The 18,040-nt window shown below is 43.2% G+C and overlaps 1 protein-coding gene across 3 annotated transcripts in view; it reads right to left on the bottom strand.

The window, feature by feature from the left end:
* Window positions 1-4,007: 4,007 nt before the first annotated feature.
* Window positions 4,008-18,040, bottom strand: part of aebp1a (AE binding protein 1a) — a 36,432-nt gene continuing 22,399 nt past the window's right edge. For all 3 annotated transcript variants that reach the window (XM_015975113.3, XM_015975121.3, XM_015975104.3), the window contains 9 exons: window positions 17,775-17,854; window positions 16,568-16,691; window positions 16,172-16,368; window positions 15,345-15,518; window positions 15,122-15,247; window positions 14,791-15,037; window positions 14,391-14,530; window positions 5,000-5,099; window positions 4,008-4,916 (listed from right to left, as the gene is read on the bottom strand). In XM_015975113.3, the coding sequence (XP_015830599.3) occupies window positions 4,360-4,916; window positions 5,000-5,099; window positions 14,391-14,530; window positions 14,791-15,037; window positions 15,122-15,247; window positions 15,345-15,518; window positions 16,172-16,368; window positions 16,568-16,691; window positions 17,775-17,854 (1,745 nt within the window). In that variant the 3' untranslated portion in view covers window positions 4,008-4,359. The remainder of the gene's footprint in view (window positions 4,917-4,999; window positions 5,100-14,390; window positions 14,531-14,790; window positions 15,038-15,121; window positions 15,248-15,344; window positions 15,519-16,171; window positions 16,369-16,567; window positions 16,692-17,774; window positions 17,855-18,040) is intronic.

Raw genomic sequence — 18,040 nt, 5'->3', positions numbered from 1 at the left:
TTTCATTATTCCCAGTGATCAGTCGTCCAACCAGGGTCACAGCATATTCCTCTACTTTAAATGATGATATTTTTTACAAATGTTATGAATACCAGCATATCAAGTGGACTACTTATTAATGATATCAGTGACCACTTGCCAATTTTTATATCTCTAGAATACAGCACAAACACAGAAAATAGAAGCAATACTGTAAGAAAGAAAAGCAGACTGGAATCTGAACTTTCAATAAGTGCTCTTAACAAAAGCCTTTCGGAACAAGACTGGAACAATGTTCTTGGAGAAAATAATGTAAATGAAATGTATAAAAACTTTGTTGACATATTTAAAGAACTATATGACAAACATTGTCCAGCTGCAACCTGTACATATACACATATAAAAAGAATTAGTCCATGGGTGAAAAAAGGGTTATTGAAAGCCTGCAAAAAGAAAAATACCTTGTATAAAAAACATATGAGGAAGAGAACATTTGAATCTGAAACCAAATATAAAAAATGTTAAAAAAAATTAATAACTATAATAAAACAATGTAAAAAAATTATTACAGAAATTTGATTAAAAGAAATAAAAATAATATGAATGGACTATGGACATTAATAAAGATTTTAACAGAGCTGTTTTCCAAGATTTTATAATTGACAGTGAAAAAACAACAAACATGAACACTATTGTTAATACCTTTAATGACTATTTTGTCAACATCGGACCACAACTTGCCTAATCATTTAGTGATGTTGACAGTACGAGTACATATAATAATGCACACTCTTTATTTCTATCACCAACAAATGAAAATGAAATAATCAAAATAGTTAATAATTGTAAAAATAAAAAGTCTTCTAATTGCGATGATCTTGACATGACTATAATAAAACAGGTAATACTTAATATGGCAACACCTTTAACCCATATCTGCAATTTATCTTTTGTAAGCCGAGAGTTTCCCAAACTGATGAAAACAGCTAAAGTCACTCCAATCTATAAAAGTGGAGAAAAACAGCAGATCACTATCGGCCGATCTCTATACTTCCTCAGTTATCAAAGGTATTGGAAAAACTGTATGTGGAACGCATGAACGGTTTCATTGAAAAATACAACTTACTCAATAATAGTCAATATGGATTTAGACAAAATAGATCAACTGCTCTTGCACTGATCTCATAGAAGAGGTAACCGAAAAAAATGGATTGTAAAATGTATTCTATTGGCATATTTATAGACCTCCAAAAGACCTTGGATACAGTAGACCATGAAATACTTTTAAATAAATTACAACAAAATGGGATTGGGGGATTGCATATAACTGGGTGAAATCTTACTTAACTGACAGACAGCAATACGTACAGATAAATGATTACAGGTCAAGACTCAGAAATACAAATTGTGGAGTCCCTCAAGGTTCAGTCTTAGGACCAATATGGTTTATTCTATATATAAATGATATATGCAGGGTATCATCAAAACTCAAAATCATCTTATTTACTGATGACACTACAATATTATGTTCAGGTAAAGATCTACAGTTACTTGTGACAGAGATGACAGCAGAATTAGAAAAACTTAAAGACTGGTTTAACAAAAACAAATTGTCTTTAAATATTTTAAAAACAATAATGATGCTGTTTGGTAAACAAACTAAAGACATTGAAATCAGAATCAAAATGGACAACAATGAAATAGAAAAGGTAAATGAATATTGATTTCTGAGCGTGATACTTACTCACAATTTCAGCTGGAGATCTCATATACATAGCATACAAAAGAAATTGGCAAAGAACATTGCAATTATGAGAAAATGTAAATTCCTTCTGGACCACAAAGCTCTAAATCTTATATTACACATTTTTTCTCCCCTATCTTAGCTACTGCGCAGAGGTCTGGGGTAATACCTACAGTAGCCATTTGGAGGCAGTATTTAGACTTAAAAAATCTATTAGGATTGTACATACTGTTGGTTTCACAGACCTTACAAATACACTTTTCATGAAGTCTAAAATCTTAAAACTTGAAGATCTAGTTAACCTAAAGTCAATGCTAATTTTGTACAAAGCAAGACAGAATCAATTCCCAATCAATATTCAACAGCTGTTTTTTGATAGAGAGGGTGGATACGATTTGCGGGGATCAAATAATTTCAAGGTGGTGTGCGCCCGCACAACCCTCAAAATTCACTGTATATCCAGAAGAGGTGTTAAGCTTTGGAATAGTTTAGATGACTACTTACAGAGTGCTTCTAGTCTACTACTATTTAAAAGACAATATAAGATGAGTGTTATTGAGAAATATGTTGAGAATATGTGATGGAAAAGCTTCTTGGTTTTATTCTGACTATGTGTTGTTATATAAAAGAACAGCACAAAATATAAAATTGAATAACAAAATATGCATGTGAAGTTCATTAACAAAACATTTACTGTCAAAAAGTCTAATATTGTAAATAGTATAATATTGTAATGTGGGGTAGGTGCACATAAGCTTCTTTGCTTCAGCCTACTCCATTTGAGCATTGTTGTTGTAATGTTGTGAAATTTGAAAGAATACAACAAATGTAATTGCTCAATGAATGTGCTAAATAAAATAAAAATAAATAAAATGTAGAGAGTAATCACAGGAATAATCAAGTACTGGGTGATTCATACAGGGCCAGTACAAGTACATGGTAAGTACAGGGTACAAATACTCATCGAGGTACTCAGGTACACAGGAAACTAATTATACCAAAGTAGAGGAATACTTAATGGATAAGTACAGAGGCATTTCTAGGGTACGCACAGCAAGCACATGGGGATACTTATTCATGTGTAATTGTGCACACGATAGCTCATATAGAAGAAGAAGAAACGATCATTTATATAGCGCCTCTGAAGATAAAAATCACGAGCAAGGACATCCAATTCAAACTAAACAAATAAAAGAAATAAACTTAAAAACAATAAAAAAAAACATCATAAAAATGGGAGAAATAAAAATTATGATAAAAATGTGAGGAAAGGAAAACTGTAATGACCGAGAGGTAGCTGAGTCAGGTCCTAGATTTCAAACTGTCTTAAAAAGAACTCAAAAAGTTAGTCAGATCATTAAAATTAAATATTTTAGTAAACCGTTGGATTTTATTATTAGGGTGTTATTTGTGCTGGTCAGGCTTCTAATAAAAAATCAATGAAAATACACAAAAAACTCAGGTTTTAATAATATTTTTTGTGCAAATGAAAATAATCTGATCAACTGATGTGTTTTTATTCTCAACAGTGGTTGACAGTGGTCTACAGTTTAGAAAACTATCATATTGTCTTTTACCAGGCCACTATGTTTTAACCAAACCACCTTTTATACATTCAAGAACACATTGATTTAAAAAAATCTTCAAAGTATTTGTTCATTTGTTCACCTTCTTAACTACTTCTTCTTGCATGTGCAAGGTTGTGGCAAGCCGATGCCTCTAGGTGGGGTTCACCTTGTTCCCAATCCATCACAGGACTCTTAACCAGGTATTGTCTATAATTTGGGGGTCATATGCAGAATCTAATATAACAGATGTGTGCGTTCTGTCTTTCCATTCAGTTGGTTCCTCACTGACGCTTCTTCTGAAAAATAAATAATGGAAGAAAGAAGCAAGTAACTTTTTTCCTTTTGATAAATGAAGCATTTGTAATTAGAGCTGCATGATGAAAATTTGTGGATTTCCTAGTTTGAAACTCAGTGCTGTTAAAGACCCTGTTGAATTGTATCGTAAACATCTTTATCGAAAACTTGAGAAACATTTATTATACAAAACGTTTGCCAAATTTAGTCAAGCCTGTGTTGAAAACTCAAGTCAGTCAAACCAAATATACACTTTTGGATTTATTAAACTCTAAACACTAAAATCCATTTCTTAAATTGTTTCACATTCTTATTAAATTTTCCACAAGTTAACTATTTCTCATTCTCTGGCCAAAAAAAGAAGGGAAAAGAATGGTATTAAAAACTTTTCCATATTTAAAATAATATTGTACAATACAAAATAATTTGGAAAACAACTTTATTATAATAAATGCATCCAGCAGTACAATAAATTCATTTTACTGAGGCCAGCCATTTAAGTAAAAACATCTTATATCTGTATGTATTTTCTCATGAAGACGTTTGTCATCATGTCCCGTTTTCACTGAAACTTACTGTGTTAAAATAAACAAAACATGTCTCTGCTCAGCAGAGGCTCCTCGTTCACCTGACAGATCCAACGTTAAAAATGTTTTTTGTGTTTAGAGGATATTTTTCTTCTGCAAGCTTCATTCACAAACGTCTATTAAGAACTCTTATCAGTGTGTATTTAAAGCTTTTGGTTAGTGAGTTAGATGGCGACATGTGTGGTAATCAATCAATAGTGTATTCAAAATGATATTCTTGTGTGGGCTCTGAGTCCATGTTGATGCTGTCAAACAGGTTCTCTGTCCAGCTCTCCACGGGGAACCAGGAGTCATACCAGGGGGTGGTTTTCTCAGTTTCAGGTGGTTTTGTGGTTGTTGTGGTTGTGGTTGTGGTGGTGGTGGTGGTGGTAAAGGTTCTCATTCTGGCTTGTGATCTCTGCCTTTGCAGTCTGCGTGAACGCATGAGTCGTAGTCGCCTGAGTCGCTCTGCATTCTGAGCTTTGGCGTGAGTTTCCATCCCTATGGTGGTGCTATCTGCCATTAGAGTTGATGCAGTCGTCTTCACAATGGTTTTGGGGACGAGTGGAATGGGCTTGTTCCCGTTGAGAGCCATGATTTGTTTGATGCGGTCCCAGTTGGATTTTGGTAGTTTGAAGTTGCAGGAAGTGGGTCCAGTGTCATAACCCACCATGCAGAGACGTGTCTGGGGTGTGTAGCCATCTGCTTTGGCGGTCACCTTGTACTCGCCAGGATTCAGCAGCCGCCAGTAATCGCCTCCAACAGCTAAAACAAACAGTCAGAGGAGGTCACTGGTTAGACTGAAAAGCTGCAGAAAACATAAATATATAATTGTCTCCACATCATACCAGTCTTGACATCATGCCTTATTCCCTCAACTGACACGGTGGCATTAGGCAGCGGATTTCCCTCCACATCTCTCACTACACCTTTTATTCCTCGATGAACCTGCAGGTAAAGCACCTCAAACCTCAGCAGGAGTCAGACTTCAATGAAATTACCAAACATTTTTAAAATCAGAGAGTCTTTAAAGGTGTAATATGTAAGAATAATGTAAGAATGACATTCTGTGGTCAAATTAGGTAACTACCATCCATTTTCCTAATTAAAAAAAATACCACGTTCTCACTGCTGCTCAGTGAGATTCTTGGATGTTGCCAGTTACAGATCAGCACCAGAATATTCTAGATGACAAGCAAAGACTAGTCATACACAGTAAGTTGATAATAAATACATTGTCATATCTGGCGTTAGCACTAGTGTATTTATGGTACGGAGCAGTTACTACATTTATTATGATAATATTTCTACTGAATTACAGGAAGAGTTGTTTTCTGTCTTACTGTTAGCTTGCTCTTATAGTTCTAAACGACTCATTAAACTAAGTAAAATGCTACAGTTGACTCATTATTCACTTCATTCACTTCACACATACATTCCAATGTAATATTGAGATGTTGGCAATTGAAAAAGTGGCCTGAGCTATTTGTAGAGCTGATTACTTGCTTTTTAGTCTAAGCATTGTTATTTCAACGTTGTCCTCTAGCTTGCTATCACAGTTTAAATGAGCTAATAAAAATCCAGAGGAAGTTTAAAGGGCAATAAGGATGGGGCAACTAGCAACAACAAAAGAGCAGTTTTTTAAGAGAGTAATCTTTTTTTTCTGTGTCCTCTCTGGCTGTGAAGCAAACAGAATTAATGTCTGAATGCTGATGACAAGCCTGGGCTCGACACATGGGAGGCGACAAACGACCGCGATCAGTGAAATTCCACAAAAATAAACAATCAATGATGAAGACTCTGCTTCTAGACCTGCAGAAGGAGGTAAAAAAGAAAAGGGACACACAACAATACAGCGGGAGCAAACTATCACTGTGTCAGCCTGATGCGGAAATATAAAATCAACATTGTTTTACTGAGCAATCACGATAATAAATCAAAGTGCATTAAGTGCCAACCACAGCCTTCAGACATGTGCTGAACGTGCCCAAGTCCATACTTATGAGAGCACCATGTGAGCACCTGTGTGTGTACACACACTCGCAGGGGCGTGTCCGGTGGGTGGCCTGGGGTAGCACATGCCACCCTTGGAATCTAATTGGCCACCCCAGGTGCCACCACACTAATTTATCTTTTTTTTTTTTTTTTTTCTACCGTGTCCTGTCTGGCTGTGAAGCAAGCAGAATTGATGTCTGAATGCTGGTGACAAGCCTTACAGATTTATTCTCAGGTGGAGCATCAAAGCGTTTGCTTTTAATGTCACGCCTGATACTTAAAACTTTATTGTTATTGTTGTTGAATGCTTTGTAATTCCGACCAGACACGGAGACAGAGGTGAAAGAGAGAGGAAAAGAAAAGGTGGGGAGAGAGAAAGAGAGAGAGAGAGAGGGGGGGGGGGTGTTCCACAAAAATAAACAATAATGAACAAGAGTCTGCTTCTAGACCTGCAGAAAAAAGACAAAAAAAAACAAAGGGACACAAAAAGGGACACAACAACAATACAACAAGATCTACCTATCACTGCGTCAACTTGATGAAAAGAAAAAAATATATATATATAATCAACATTGCTTAACTGAAGAATCACGATAATAAATCACAACGCATTAAGTGCCCACCATAGTCTTAAGACCTGTGTTTAACGTGCCCAAGCCCATTATTTTGAGAGCACCATGTGAGCACCTGTGTGTGTACACGCGCTTGTTTATGTAAGGTTTCTCTATAGGAGCGCCCAACAGAGAGTGTGAGGGACCACAGATCTGCCCCCCAAAGATGCGCAGGAGACGGGGGGAGCTCCAAGTCCCAGAGATCCAGGCGCTGCCCCAGAACGCAGGAACCCCAAGGAGACTGCAACCAGGAAGGCCCCCGCCCCCCTCGAGAGGCACAGAGGATCGCCCCGGGGGGCCACAACCAGCAGCCGGCAGAGTCCCCGGAGATATCAGCGGCAAGCCCACAGGCCCGCCTGCAGCCTCCCACCCCCTAGCCGGCCGAGCCCGGGACCCAGCGACCCGGGACCCAGGGGCGACCACCCCCGCCGGGGACCCAGCAGAGCCCAGGGACCCAGACCCCACCAGGCAGCCACCGGGATCTAACAGGCAGATGCCAAAATCTTAAACCCCCAGACCCGGTTGCCACGAACACTCAGGCAGACCAAGGCACAAGCCCCCACACCAGGTGTGGCAGGGGGAGGGGGGACAGAGATCTATATCATCAAGAGAAGTTCCAGGAGAGGGGAGGACCCAAAGGCCCCACCTGACATATACAGTCATACACAAACACAGTCACACGCTCCCTCCCTCATGCTCACACATGCACATACAACCCAAGACTTACAAAAATGCACGCCGGACACCCACTCATGCTCCCCATGAACACCCTATTCACTCTGGTCCCGGTACTGCTGCACACTGGGTACAACCATCACCGGTAACCAGAGTTTGACCCTTTCTGCTGGGGTGCTGATGAGCAGGCTCCCCCGCCCAACGCTGAGCACAGCAACCCACCACCCCAGACCCCAACCAGACGGCCAGATCTCCCTCCTAGCCTCCAGCCCCAGGAAGCCTAGCAACAACAGAGGTGGCTAAGACCCCTAGTCTCCCTCCGCCTGCTCCAATATAGTGTTGTGTGATCATGAGGTGTATGCCATGGCTGTGGTGAGTGGGCAGTGCGGGCATCATCCAGCATATGCCAGCTGATGCCACCGCACCACCCCACTTACACCCTCAGCCATCAGTGTCTAAGTGCGGTTTAAAATTGGAAGTGGGCACCGGCACTCGGGAGGAGGCTGAAATATCCCCCTGCCAAATGTCGTTGAATGCGCTCACTCCCAAGGCCCTAAGTGTGTGTTTGTGTGGAATGTCGTCAGTGGAAGTGTATAAGGTGCAAATAAAATTGGGGGGCAGGTTTCCACAGGAATGCGGAAATGGGGTCCATACCCGCACTCCCTGACTTGCCCACCCCTCAAGGTCCTATGTGTATGTTTGTGTGATGATGTGAGGGAGCAGGAGGAGAGAAATATGCAGGGATGGGGAGGAATGGATGGTTGGGCTTAGCCCTCCAGGGAGCCAGCTCCCCTACTGGCCCCAATAGGCACCTCTGTTGTCAAACTGCCACCCAGAGCATGGAGACCCCAGCCCATCCTGCCAGGGCCCAAAGCAGCAGCATTACAGAGCCTCACGGAGTCCGAGGGCACCAACCCAGCCCCACCCCAGCAGAATATCTATGCCCACCCCTGCATTTGCACAACTTCCAGAATATATAAGACATGGGACATCCAGGTAAGGTTGGGTCCTCCCCCTCCTGGACCTCCCCCTCCCCTGTGATGGAACGGCAGAGGAGCCAAGGCCTACCTGAGGCCCCCGAACCCGGGCCAGGCACTGCTGGGTGTCCCTGCCTTCTTCCCGGCAGCATACATGTCAGGACCTGACCCCCAAGGCCCCGCCCAGATCCCCACACGGGGCCGGCCACCCCCAAACCCCGAGCCCCCAGGCCCCCACCCAGACCCGCCCAGGGGCATTGCAGCCACCAGGCAGTGACCCATGGCCGCCGCCAAGAACTCCAAGAGGCCCTACTCACAACCGCCAGCAGTCCACCCCCGAGGCAACCCAAGCACCTCCAGAGGGGGGCAACGGCCCCCCAGTCCCAGACACCCCCAGTGAACCCAACTCCAGGGAACATCCGGATACTCCAAACTCAGACCCCAAACCCCCCCACCCACACCATCCTGCAGGACAACATCAACAGGCCCCCACCCTCGCTATGTGATGGAACCGATCAAAGGAGCCCAGAGAGATTCATCTGAAGTGGAAGCAGAGGCTATATCAAGTGCAATATGATCTAACAAAAGATTTCTATACTGGTAAATGCAGAGACTTTCTCTATTTTTCCAATTCAAGAGGATAGTTTTCTTAGCGATGCATATGGCAGTCAGAACCACGTGAACCAAAGATGTTGCAATCGGGACATCGTCCAGCTTCCCCAGTAAACAAAGAGAGGGGGAAGTTGGGATATGACATTTCAGACATTTTGACAGATCCTCACATACTCTACCCCAAAATTCCTGGACAGGTGGGCAGGACCAGTGCATGAATGTAATTGTCAGGAATGTTGTTTGTGCAGTGTGTACAGGTGTCAGACGACACAAACCCCATCTTGAACATCCGATGACCTGTATAGTGTACTCTGTGTAGAATTTTGTACTGAATTAATTGTAAATTGGGGTGTCTGATCATTTTAAAAGTTTTTAAACAAGTTTGGGACCAGAAGTCCTGGTCAAAGCTAACTGATAGATCCACCTCCCATTTTTCAATAGGGATTGCAATTTTATCGTCTATTTTGGACAGTGTCTTATATACTTTAGACAGTAGTTTTGGGGGTTTGAGATTATAAAAGTCTAATACCCTTGGTGGTGTTTGTAATTCTATTTTATTGAGCTTAAATTTTTGTTTGACTACAGATTTAATTTGGTGATATTCTAAAAAGCTATTCTTATCCATTCCAAATTGGGAGACTATTTGATTAAATGGGATGAAGTCCAATCCTTCATATATGTGTTCCAGGTATAGGATTCCTTTATTTTTCCAGTCCGGAAGGTTCATCATTTTGTTGTTTTGCAAAATGTCAGGCTTATTCCAGATAGGTGTGCGTCTGCATGGTACTAGTGAAGACTCTGTCATTTTAAGATACTCCCACCATGCTGTCAGAGAGCATTTATCTTTAAATGGGCTTTTTATTGTCCACAAAAGGCTTGGGTGTAAAACAAAAAAAAAGCATAACCATTGGTGCCACCCATGCACAAAGTTGTGCCTCACCTGGGCCACCCTATTTTAAAAGATCTGGACACGCCACTGCACACTTGTATATGTAAGGTTTCTCTATAGGAGCGTCCAATAGAGAGTGTGAGGGGCCACAGATCTGCCCCCCCAAAGATGTGTAGAAGATGGAAGGAACTCCAAGTCTCAGAGATCCAGGAGCTGCCCCAGAGCGCAGGAACCTCAGCGAGAATGCGACCAGAAAAGCCCCTACCCCCCTCGAGAGGCGCAGAGGATTGCCCGGGGGGGGGGGGGGGGGGTGTCACAACCAGCAGCCGGCAGAGTACTGGGGGATATCAGCGGCAAGCCCACAGGCCCGCCCGCAGCCTCCCACCCCCAAGCCGGCTGAGCTCAGAACCCAGCGACCCGGGACTCAGGGGGGAGCAGCCCTGCCGGGGACCCAACAGAGCCCAGGGACCCAGATCCCATCAGCCAGCCACCGGGATTAATCAGGCAGATGCCAAAAATCTTAAACCCCCTGACCCGAGAGGCGCGAACACTCAGACCAAGGCACCACACTCCACACCAAGTGTGGCAGGGGGAGGGGAGGCGAAGATGTATAGCATCAAAAGAAGTCCCAGGAGCGGGGAGGAGTCAAAGGTCCCACCTGACATAAACAGTCATACACAAACACAGTCACACACTCCCTCCCTCATACTCACACATACACATACAACCTAAGACTTACAAAAATGCATGCCAGACACCCACTCATGCTCCCCATACACACCCTATTCACTTTGGTTCCGGTACTGCTGCACAAAGGGTACAACCAATACTGGTTCCCAGAGTTCGACCCTTTCTGCTGGGGTGCTGATGAGCAGGCTCCCCTGCCCAACACCGAGCAAAGTGACCCACCACCCCAGACCCCAGCCAGATGGCTAGATCCTCCTCCTAGCCTCCAGCCCCAGGATGCCAAGTGACAACAGAGGTGTGCTAAGACCCCTAGTCTACCTCCACCTGCTCCAGTACAGTGTTGGTGCATGTTGATGAGGTGTATTCGTGGCTGTGGTGAGCGGGCAGTGCAGACATCGTCTGGCCTACGCCAGCTGATGCCACCACACCACCCCTCTTCCCCCCACAGCCCTCTGTGTCTTAGTGCAGTTTAAAATTGGAAGTGGGCACCGGCACTCGGGATGAGGCTTAAAGATCCCCTTGCCAAATGCCGTTGAATGTGCTCACTCCCAAGGCCCTAAGTGTGTGTTTGCGTGGAATGTCGTTGGTTGAAGAGTGGTTTAAGAGAGTAATCTACGGTTTTCCATATGCTTCAGGATCAATTTTAAGGTTCTCTTAATGGTTTTTAAGTGTCTTATTGGTCTTGGGCCCTCCTACTTCTCAGACCTAATATTACCATATGTACCCTCGCGGCCTCATGCGCTCCTCTGGCAGCCGTCTCCTGGTTATCCCTAAAGTCAGGACTCATACTCACGGCGAGGCGTCTTTCCAGTATCATGGCCCTTGCCTGTTCCAGAGGCTGCCAGAGGACCTCAGGGCGGCAGAAAATGTCCATGTTTTGAAGAACAGGCTCAAAACTCATATTTTTAGCTCAGCTTTTAACTGATTATTTACTATAGTAGAGTACTTGCTTTGCATGCATATTTGAATTGATTACATTTAATCACAGTTTTATTCTACATTTATATAAATTTAAATTTATAACATTTTAATTAATTGTTAATTATTTACTTTTAACTTAGCTTTTAGTTGATTATTATTTATCATAATAGATTATTTACTCAGCATATTTTAATTGATTATATTTTACCACAATTTAATTCAACATCTATATTATTTTAATAATTATTAAATGTAAATTATTTATGTATTTATTTACATTTACTATTATATTAGCTTCTGTTAGTTTTATATTTAATAAAATGTGGGCAACTGTGGCACAGGAGTTTAGTGCTCACCCCGTAATTGAAAGGCTGTAGGTTCGAGCCCTGCTCAGTCTGTCGCTGTTGTTGTGTCCTTGGGCAAGACACCTAACCCAGCTTGCCTGCTGGGTGGTGTTTGGAGAGACCAGTGGCGCCTGTGTGCAGCAACCTCGCCTCTGTAAGTGCACCCCAGGGCAGCTGTGGCTACATTGTAGCTCATCATCACCAGCGTGTGAATGGGTGAATGACTGATTGTGTTGTAAAGCGCCTTGGGGGCTCCCAGGACTCTAGAAGGTGCTATTTCAAATACAGGCCATTTACCATTAATCTTATATTAATCTTTCTTCTAGTGTTTCCGCCGTGGGGGCCCTCTGCCTCTGGATCGGTGGTCAAATGTTGCTGCCTCTCCGGGTTGTGCGTGGGGCTAGGTGGGGCCTATGCCCTCCCTCCCCTCTGCACCCGGTGTTGGAGGTTCTGCTGCTGTGGTTGGCCTGCTGCTGGGGCAGATGGCTCCTGTGATGGCATTTCCTTGTCCTATCATATCTGGATCATCTGAACTCAGCCCAATATAATTTTTACTGATGTTCTTCAATGCATATGTGTACAGGAGTTGGGGGGTGGGGTATGGTATGACTGTGCCAATGCTTTTAGATCGTCTGAGAGGTGTCGGAATGGGGGTTATGTAGGGACATTTTAATCTGTAAAGTAATTTGAGTAGCATTTTTGTAGGAAAAGCCCTTTATAAATAATGATTGGTTGATTGATTGACTGACTGACTGACTGACTGACTGATTGATTGGTTGATTGATTGAAAATATGTGGGAACCACTGGTCCATCCTGAAAAAATACAATCTATCCAGGAAAGGTTACAAAAGAGTTAAGCACTGCTGTCTTGAGCCAGGTCTCTGATATGACTAAAACTTCAGGGTTGGCTACCTAAACATTTATTTTCATTTTATCCATCTTGGGGAGGAGGTTTCTAATATTTAAATGCAAAAATCCCAAACATTTGTGACTGAAATCTTCTGACTTTGCGTTTCCTTCCTGGCACGGTATGAAACCACAGTGAAGATGATTGTTCTTTTCCCAACGATATCCCCCCCAAAAAAACCTTATCAGACTAAAACATCATTTATAATCATCATAATTCTTTCAGATCCTGCATCATATTCAATAAATGACAGATTGTCAAATAACATGAAGTAGATAGCTTACAAAGATCTACAAAATGAGGATAAATGATAAATGACCCGCACTTGTATAGCGCTTCTCAGAGTAAGGACCCCAAAGCGCTTTACACTACAGTGTATCATTCATCCATTCACACACACATTCACACACTGATGGTGATGAGCTACGATGTAGCCACAGCTGCCCTGGGGCGCACTGACAGAGGCGAGGCTGCCGAGCCTCGGCGCCACCAGTCCCTCCGACCATCACCAGCAGGCAAGGTGGGTTAAATGCCTTGCCCAAGGACACAACAGCAGAATTCTCTGTCTGAAGCTGGGATCAAACCTGCAACCTTGCGATTACTGGAAAACCTGCTCAACCTGTTGAGTTACTGCTGCCCCAAAGTTAGCAAGGGTACTGAGACACTGTTTTGGTACTCCTGTTTTGGGTAGTACCAGCCTTCCCAGTGATTTCTTGTGATTTCTTGTAGCTCTTGAGAAACTTTTTTCTCTTAGAAGATTTTTTTGTTTGAGATTGATCTCCTGTGTTTTTTTGGATTACTCACCCCTCGACTGATCTGCAGCTCCCTGTACTCCTGTGATTGCAGTTAACTTCCTTGTGCTCTCCCAGGTGATTCATCACAGCTCACCGTTCCCTGCCATTGTCTGGACCCTCTCCAAACTCTGCACCACCAGGCTGTCCGCTCTCCACCACTCACCAGCCCCCCTTCCTGGAAAAGCCCCTGTGTGATCCTCGTGTCTCCTCTCTCCCCTACCTCCATCATCTCCTGGACTCCCTTTCTCCTTCACGCCTGACATCTCCCCCTGAACTCTCCTCTCTCCTGTGAAAGAGTAAGGACCATTTCTGCTCCACCACCTGATCACCATTTCCTGCAAATACTTATCCAGTTCTGTTTTACAGAGGATTCCCCCGGTCATCCTGCCTACTGTTTGTGCAGTGCTTTTAGTTCCTCCTTTAATAAATACCTTTTGTTGTTACGATTCCTGAGTCCGTTGCATGATTCTGCATGTCGTGGGTCAGAAAACTATCCCACATCATGACAACCACTGTGTGTGTTTTTCATTTTAACTGTTGATCCTATTTGAAACAACCCTATAGATTACAAATTTACCTAAAATATCCTCTTGTTTGATTAGAACCACCTATATTAACTTTCATGATTATCAATATAAACTGTATGAAAAAATATTTCTGGGCACTTGAAAATACCCAATCTCTTCTTAAAGTTGCTAATCCACTACAGCAGGAACATTTGTGATCATTTACATCCTGATAATTTCCCTCTGGGATTAATGAAGTATCTTTGAATTTGAATTTGAATACACAAAATCTTCAAGCTATCTTTTAGTCTTGTTCTTACTTGTTCCATGAAGGACAGCAGAGCTTCTCGATTGTTCTCCCACTCCAAAGGCAACTCACTTTCATGGGGAAACTTGTCACAGCCAAGGAAGATGGACAGCTCAAAGCAGTTAGTGTGCAGGTAGCTGAAGTCATTCATACCTATAAGAGAATGGTTGAGCTTCTCAGATTATAGATGCTCATTCTCATTAGATTAAGTGTAATTGGATAGGTATTTTTGCCCAGATGTTGAAAAATATGCCAGATAACATCTAGAAAATTCTCAAGTGATCTGTACGATTCCAAAAATCCCATCCTCTGCAGCATCTCAGTAGATTAGTGTCTTTAAAACTCCCTAAAGTTGTCTGGGAATAGGCTGGTTCTGACAAAGCAGGTGAAAACCTAGTCTAATGATTACTTACTGCCCACCACTGGATTCCAGCTGGCTCTGTTGGTAATGCCTTGGCCCCCAGTGACATCATCACCATGGCAAGAACCTCTGTAGGTCTCTGTCATGGTCAGGTGGCTGTGGGCGTATGACATGGCCAACCAGCGAAACATGGCGTCATCAGGAGTCTCCCTCAGAGCTCCTTCATTCTGTCGCTGAATTCGAGCCCAGGTCTCCTCGCTCATCTCAGAGTTAACTCTCCACCGCCGGCTATCAGTTAACTTGCACACCAAGACAACAGGTGGTTAGAATGAACATACAGCATAGTAACTGTGCATAAATTGTGTTTATTACAAGAGCCTTACAGAAATAGGTGGACGCTGCATGTCAAAAGGGTAAACCACCATTTTTTCTCCTCCTTGCAGATTAGCCCCAAGTACAAATGGGTTTCGCTCCATCCAGGTAATTAAAGATTTTGTTTCGACTGCAAGCTAAGAGAAGCAACAGATGGATGAGTGCTAAAACCTAAACACATTAGTACAGGATTACCAGAAGAAACCTGCCCCTTGGTGTTGCTAAACAACTCACTGTACTATTCAGGACATTTTCTGGAAGAGGAATGTGATGGTTGGGGACAATGCGAGGAACCCAGCCTCGGTCTTCAGCTCCCCACAAGATGCTGTTCAGATCTGGGAAATTTTGGAAGATGTCATAACCTTCGTCAGTCCAGTGGCCCAGAGCCCAGTTGCCCATTTCTGAGCCCTGCAGGGCAGAAGAGGGAAAGGAGGAATAATTACATATTGATTAGAATAGAAAAGAATATTCTTTTATCGACCGTCAGTGGGGAAATGTTGGTGTGACAGCAGCAAATTAGATTCACAACAGGAACAAAGAGTAAAAGACAGTATGCTGGTGAAGGTTCTCAGCCATCCAGGTCATGAAAATCCAAAAGGGTTCAAATGAGGGCAACTGGACTTATTTGGTTTCTTGAAGACGTTTCGCTTCTCATCCGAGAATCTTTGTCAATTCTGACTGGAATGTGGGAGTCCAGCTTATAAAATGTAGCTGTCTGTTGTAATTTAACGAACTCTCTACCACTCTACCCTTTGAATAAAAGACAGTGAAGAAAAAACTGAACAAAACTTATTCAGAAATTACTTAAACATTCAAATTGCATTAGTTGTTGTGGTAATCATACTTATTCCTTAATTTGATTTTCAAATGAAAATATAACCTTGTATAAAGGCTCCCATTCTGGTAAAGGTATAAGCCCCATTACTTCCATAGCTCGATTTAGATGCACTTGCAAACACACTAACTGACAACATAGTATTTATTTTAGTATTTAGTTGTAATGTACACAAGCAAAGCAAAATGACAGTCATCATCATGCAGTGACTATGGGAGCACTGTACCATCTCAAAGGCCAGTTCATAGGCATCAGGGTTCAGTGAGGGCACCAGGTGGATCCTCACTCCGTCCACCAGGCGGCGCACCCTTGGGTTGTCATCATTATACTCTTTGCACAGGAACTGCATCAGCAGCAGGAGGAGCTCGCGACCCAGAGCCTCGTTACCATGGAGACCAGCTGTGTAGCGAAATTCTGGCTCACCTGAAGAGAATTAAAAGCCTTTTATTCAGATTTGAATCAAAATGTTTGTAGACTCTAAAACAGTTTTTCAAGTAAAAAACTAATCTTGATCAGACTTGTGTGAATTCATTACTGGTTCTAAAGTAAAATTCCTCCCAGTAAAATGGTCAAAACTGAAAGAGTTTTGCTGAAGTGAATTCTGTGAAATGAACGTTCCCACCTGTCTCATGTTCTCCTGGCTTATCAGAGATCTCCATGGCATACATTTTCAGGCCCTGGGAGCTTTTACCGATGTTGTAGATCCTAGTGATGTTGGGACACTCCTCATTTATCACCTTCATCATCTGAGAAAGGAAAATCTCATTTAGACATTTTGTTGATAGAAGTTGTTTATCCATCATCCATCTATACATCCTTTTGCTGCTGCTTATCCGGGGCTGGGTCACGGGGCATAGCCTAAGCAACCCAGTCACTCGGACCAGTTCCTCCGAGGGAATCTTATGGGCCATTCCCATCTGTACCGGGTCGGCCCGGGCCGGGTAGCCCCAGTCGGCCCCAGCCTGGCCCAGTTGATTCCACACATCCTTGTCTTAAGCCCATGTGGGCTGATTCTACCCACCAATCAGAGGCTTGCTCTAATGGAAGGTGTGAATTTGCTGTCAGCAGTGGGTGTGTTGGCCCTGGTCGGCCTGAAGCAGACCCCCTCGAGAAGAGGGCTGAGAATGAGCCTTGGTTGGCCCGGAAAAATACCAGGCCACCCAGATATGTAAACAACCTACGCTACCCGGCCCGACCCTGTATAGATGGGAATGGCCCATTAAGGCGTTCCCTGACCAGCTGTGAGACATAGTCTCTCCAGCGTGTCCTGGGTCTTCCTTTAGGCTTCCTCCCGGTTGGACATTTCCCGGAAAACCTCACCAGGGAGGCGTTCAGGAGGCATCCTAACCAGATGCCCGAGCCACCTCAACTGGCTCCTCTCGATGTGGAGGAGCAGCGGGTTTACTCCGAGCCCCTCCCGGATGACCGAACTTCTCACCCTATCTCCAAGGGAGAGCCCAGCCACCCTGCAGAGAAAACTCATTTTGGCCGCTTGTATCCGTGATCTCGTCCTTTTGGTCGCTACCCAAAGCTCGTGACCATAAGTGAGGGTAGGAATGTAGATCAACTGGTAAATCAAAAGCTTTGCCTTCTGGCTCAGCTCTCTCTTCACCACAACAGATCGGTACAGCGCCCGCATCACTGCAGATGCAGCACCAATCTGCCTGTCGATTTCACGCTCCATCTTTCCCTCACTTGTGAACAAGACCCCAAGATACTTCAACTCCTCCACTTGGGGCAGGACCTCATCCCTGACCAGGAGAAGACATTCTACCCTTTTCCAGAAGTTGTTTATAAAAATTTTAATTTGTGCAATAACACAAAAGAACCTGTCTCATGTCCTTGTAGTTGTGATGTTTGAAGTCCAGGTCATCAGAAGGGTTGACCTCATTCTCACTGCGGTAGCTGCCTGCAACAAGCAACATGAAAAGCAAGCATTTTATAAAAAAAAAACGTGAATACAAATATAAAGTAGAGTACAGTAATTTAGTTACACATATTTCTGTGTTAATATTATTATGGTTTATTTCCTCTAATAGTGGAAAACCATTGAGGCATAACCATTTTACTTCTGAGGTTGTGAGGTTTGTGTACA

Source organism: Nothobranchius furzeri, chromosome 6, assembly GCF_043380555.1.
Source record: "Nothobranchius furzeri strain GRZ-AD chromosome 6, NfurGRZ-RIMD1, whole genome shotgun sequence".
Taxonomy (NCBI): domain Eukaryota; kingdom Metazoa; phylum Chordata; class Actinopteri; order Cyprinodontiformes; family Nothobranchiidae; genus Nothobranchius; species Nothobranchius furzeri.
Note: the sequence above shows the minus strand (reverse complement) of the source record. Positions and strands in the feature narration are given on the sequence as shown.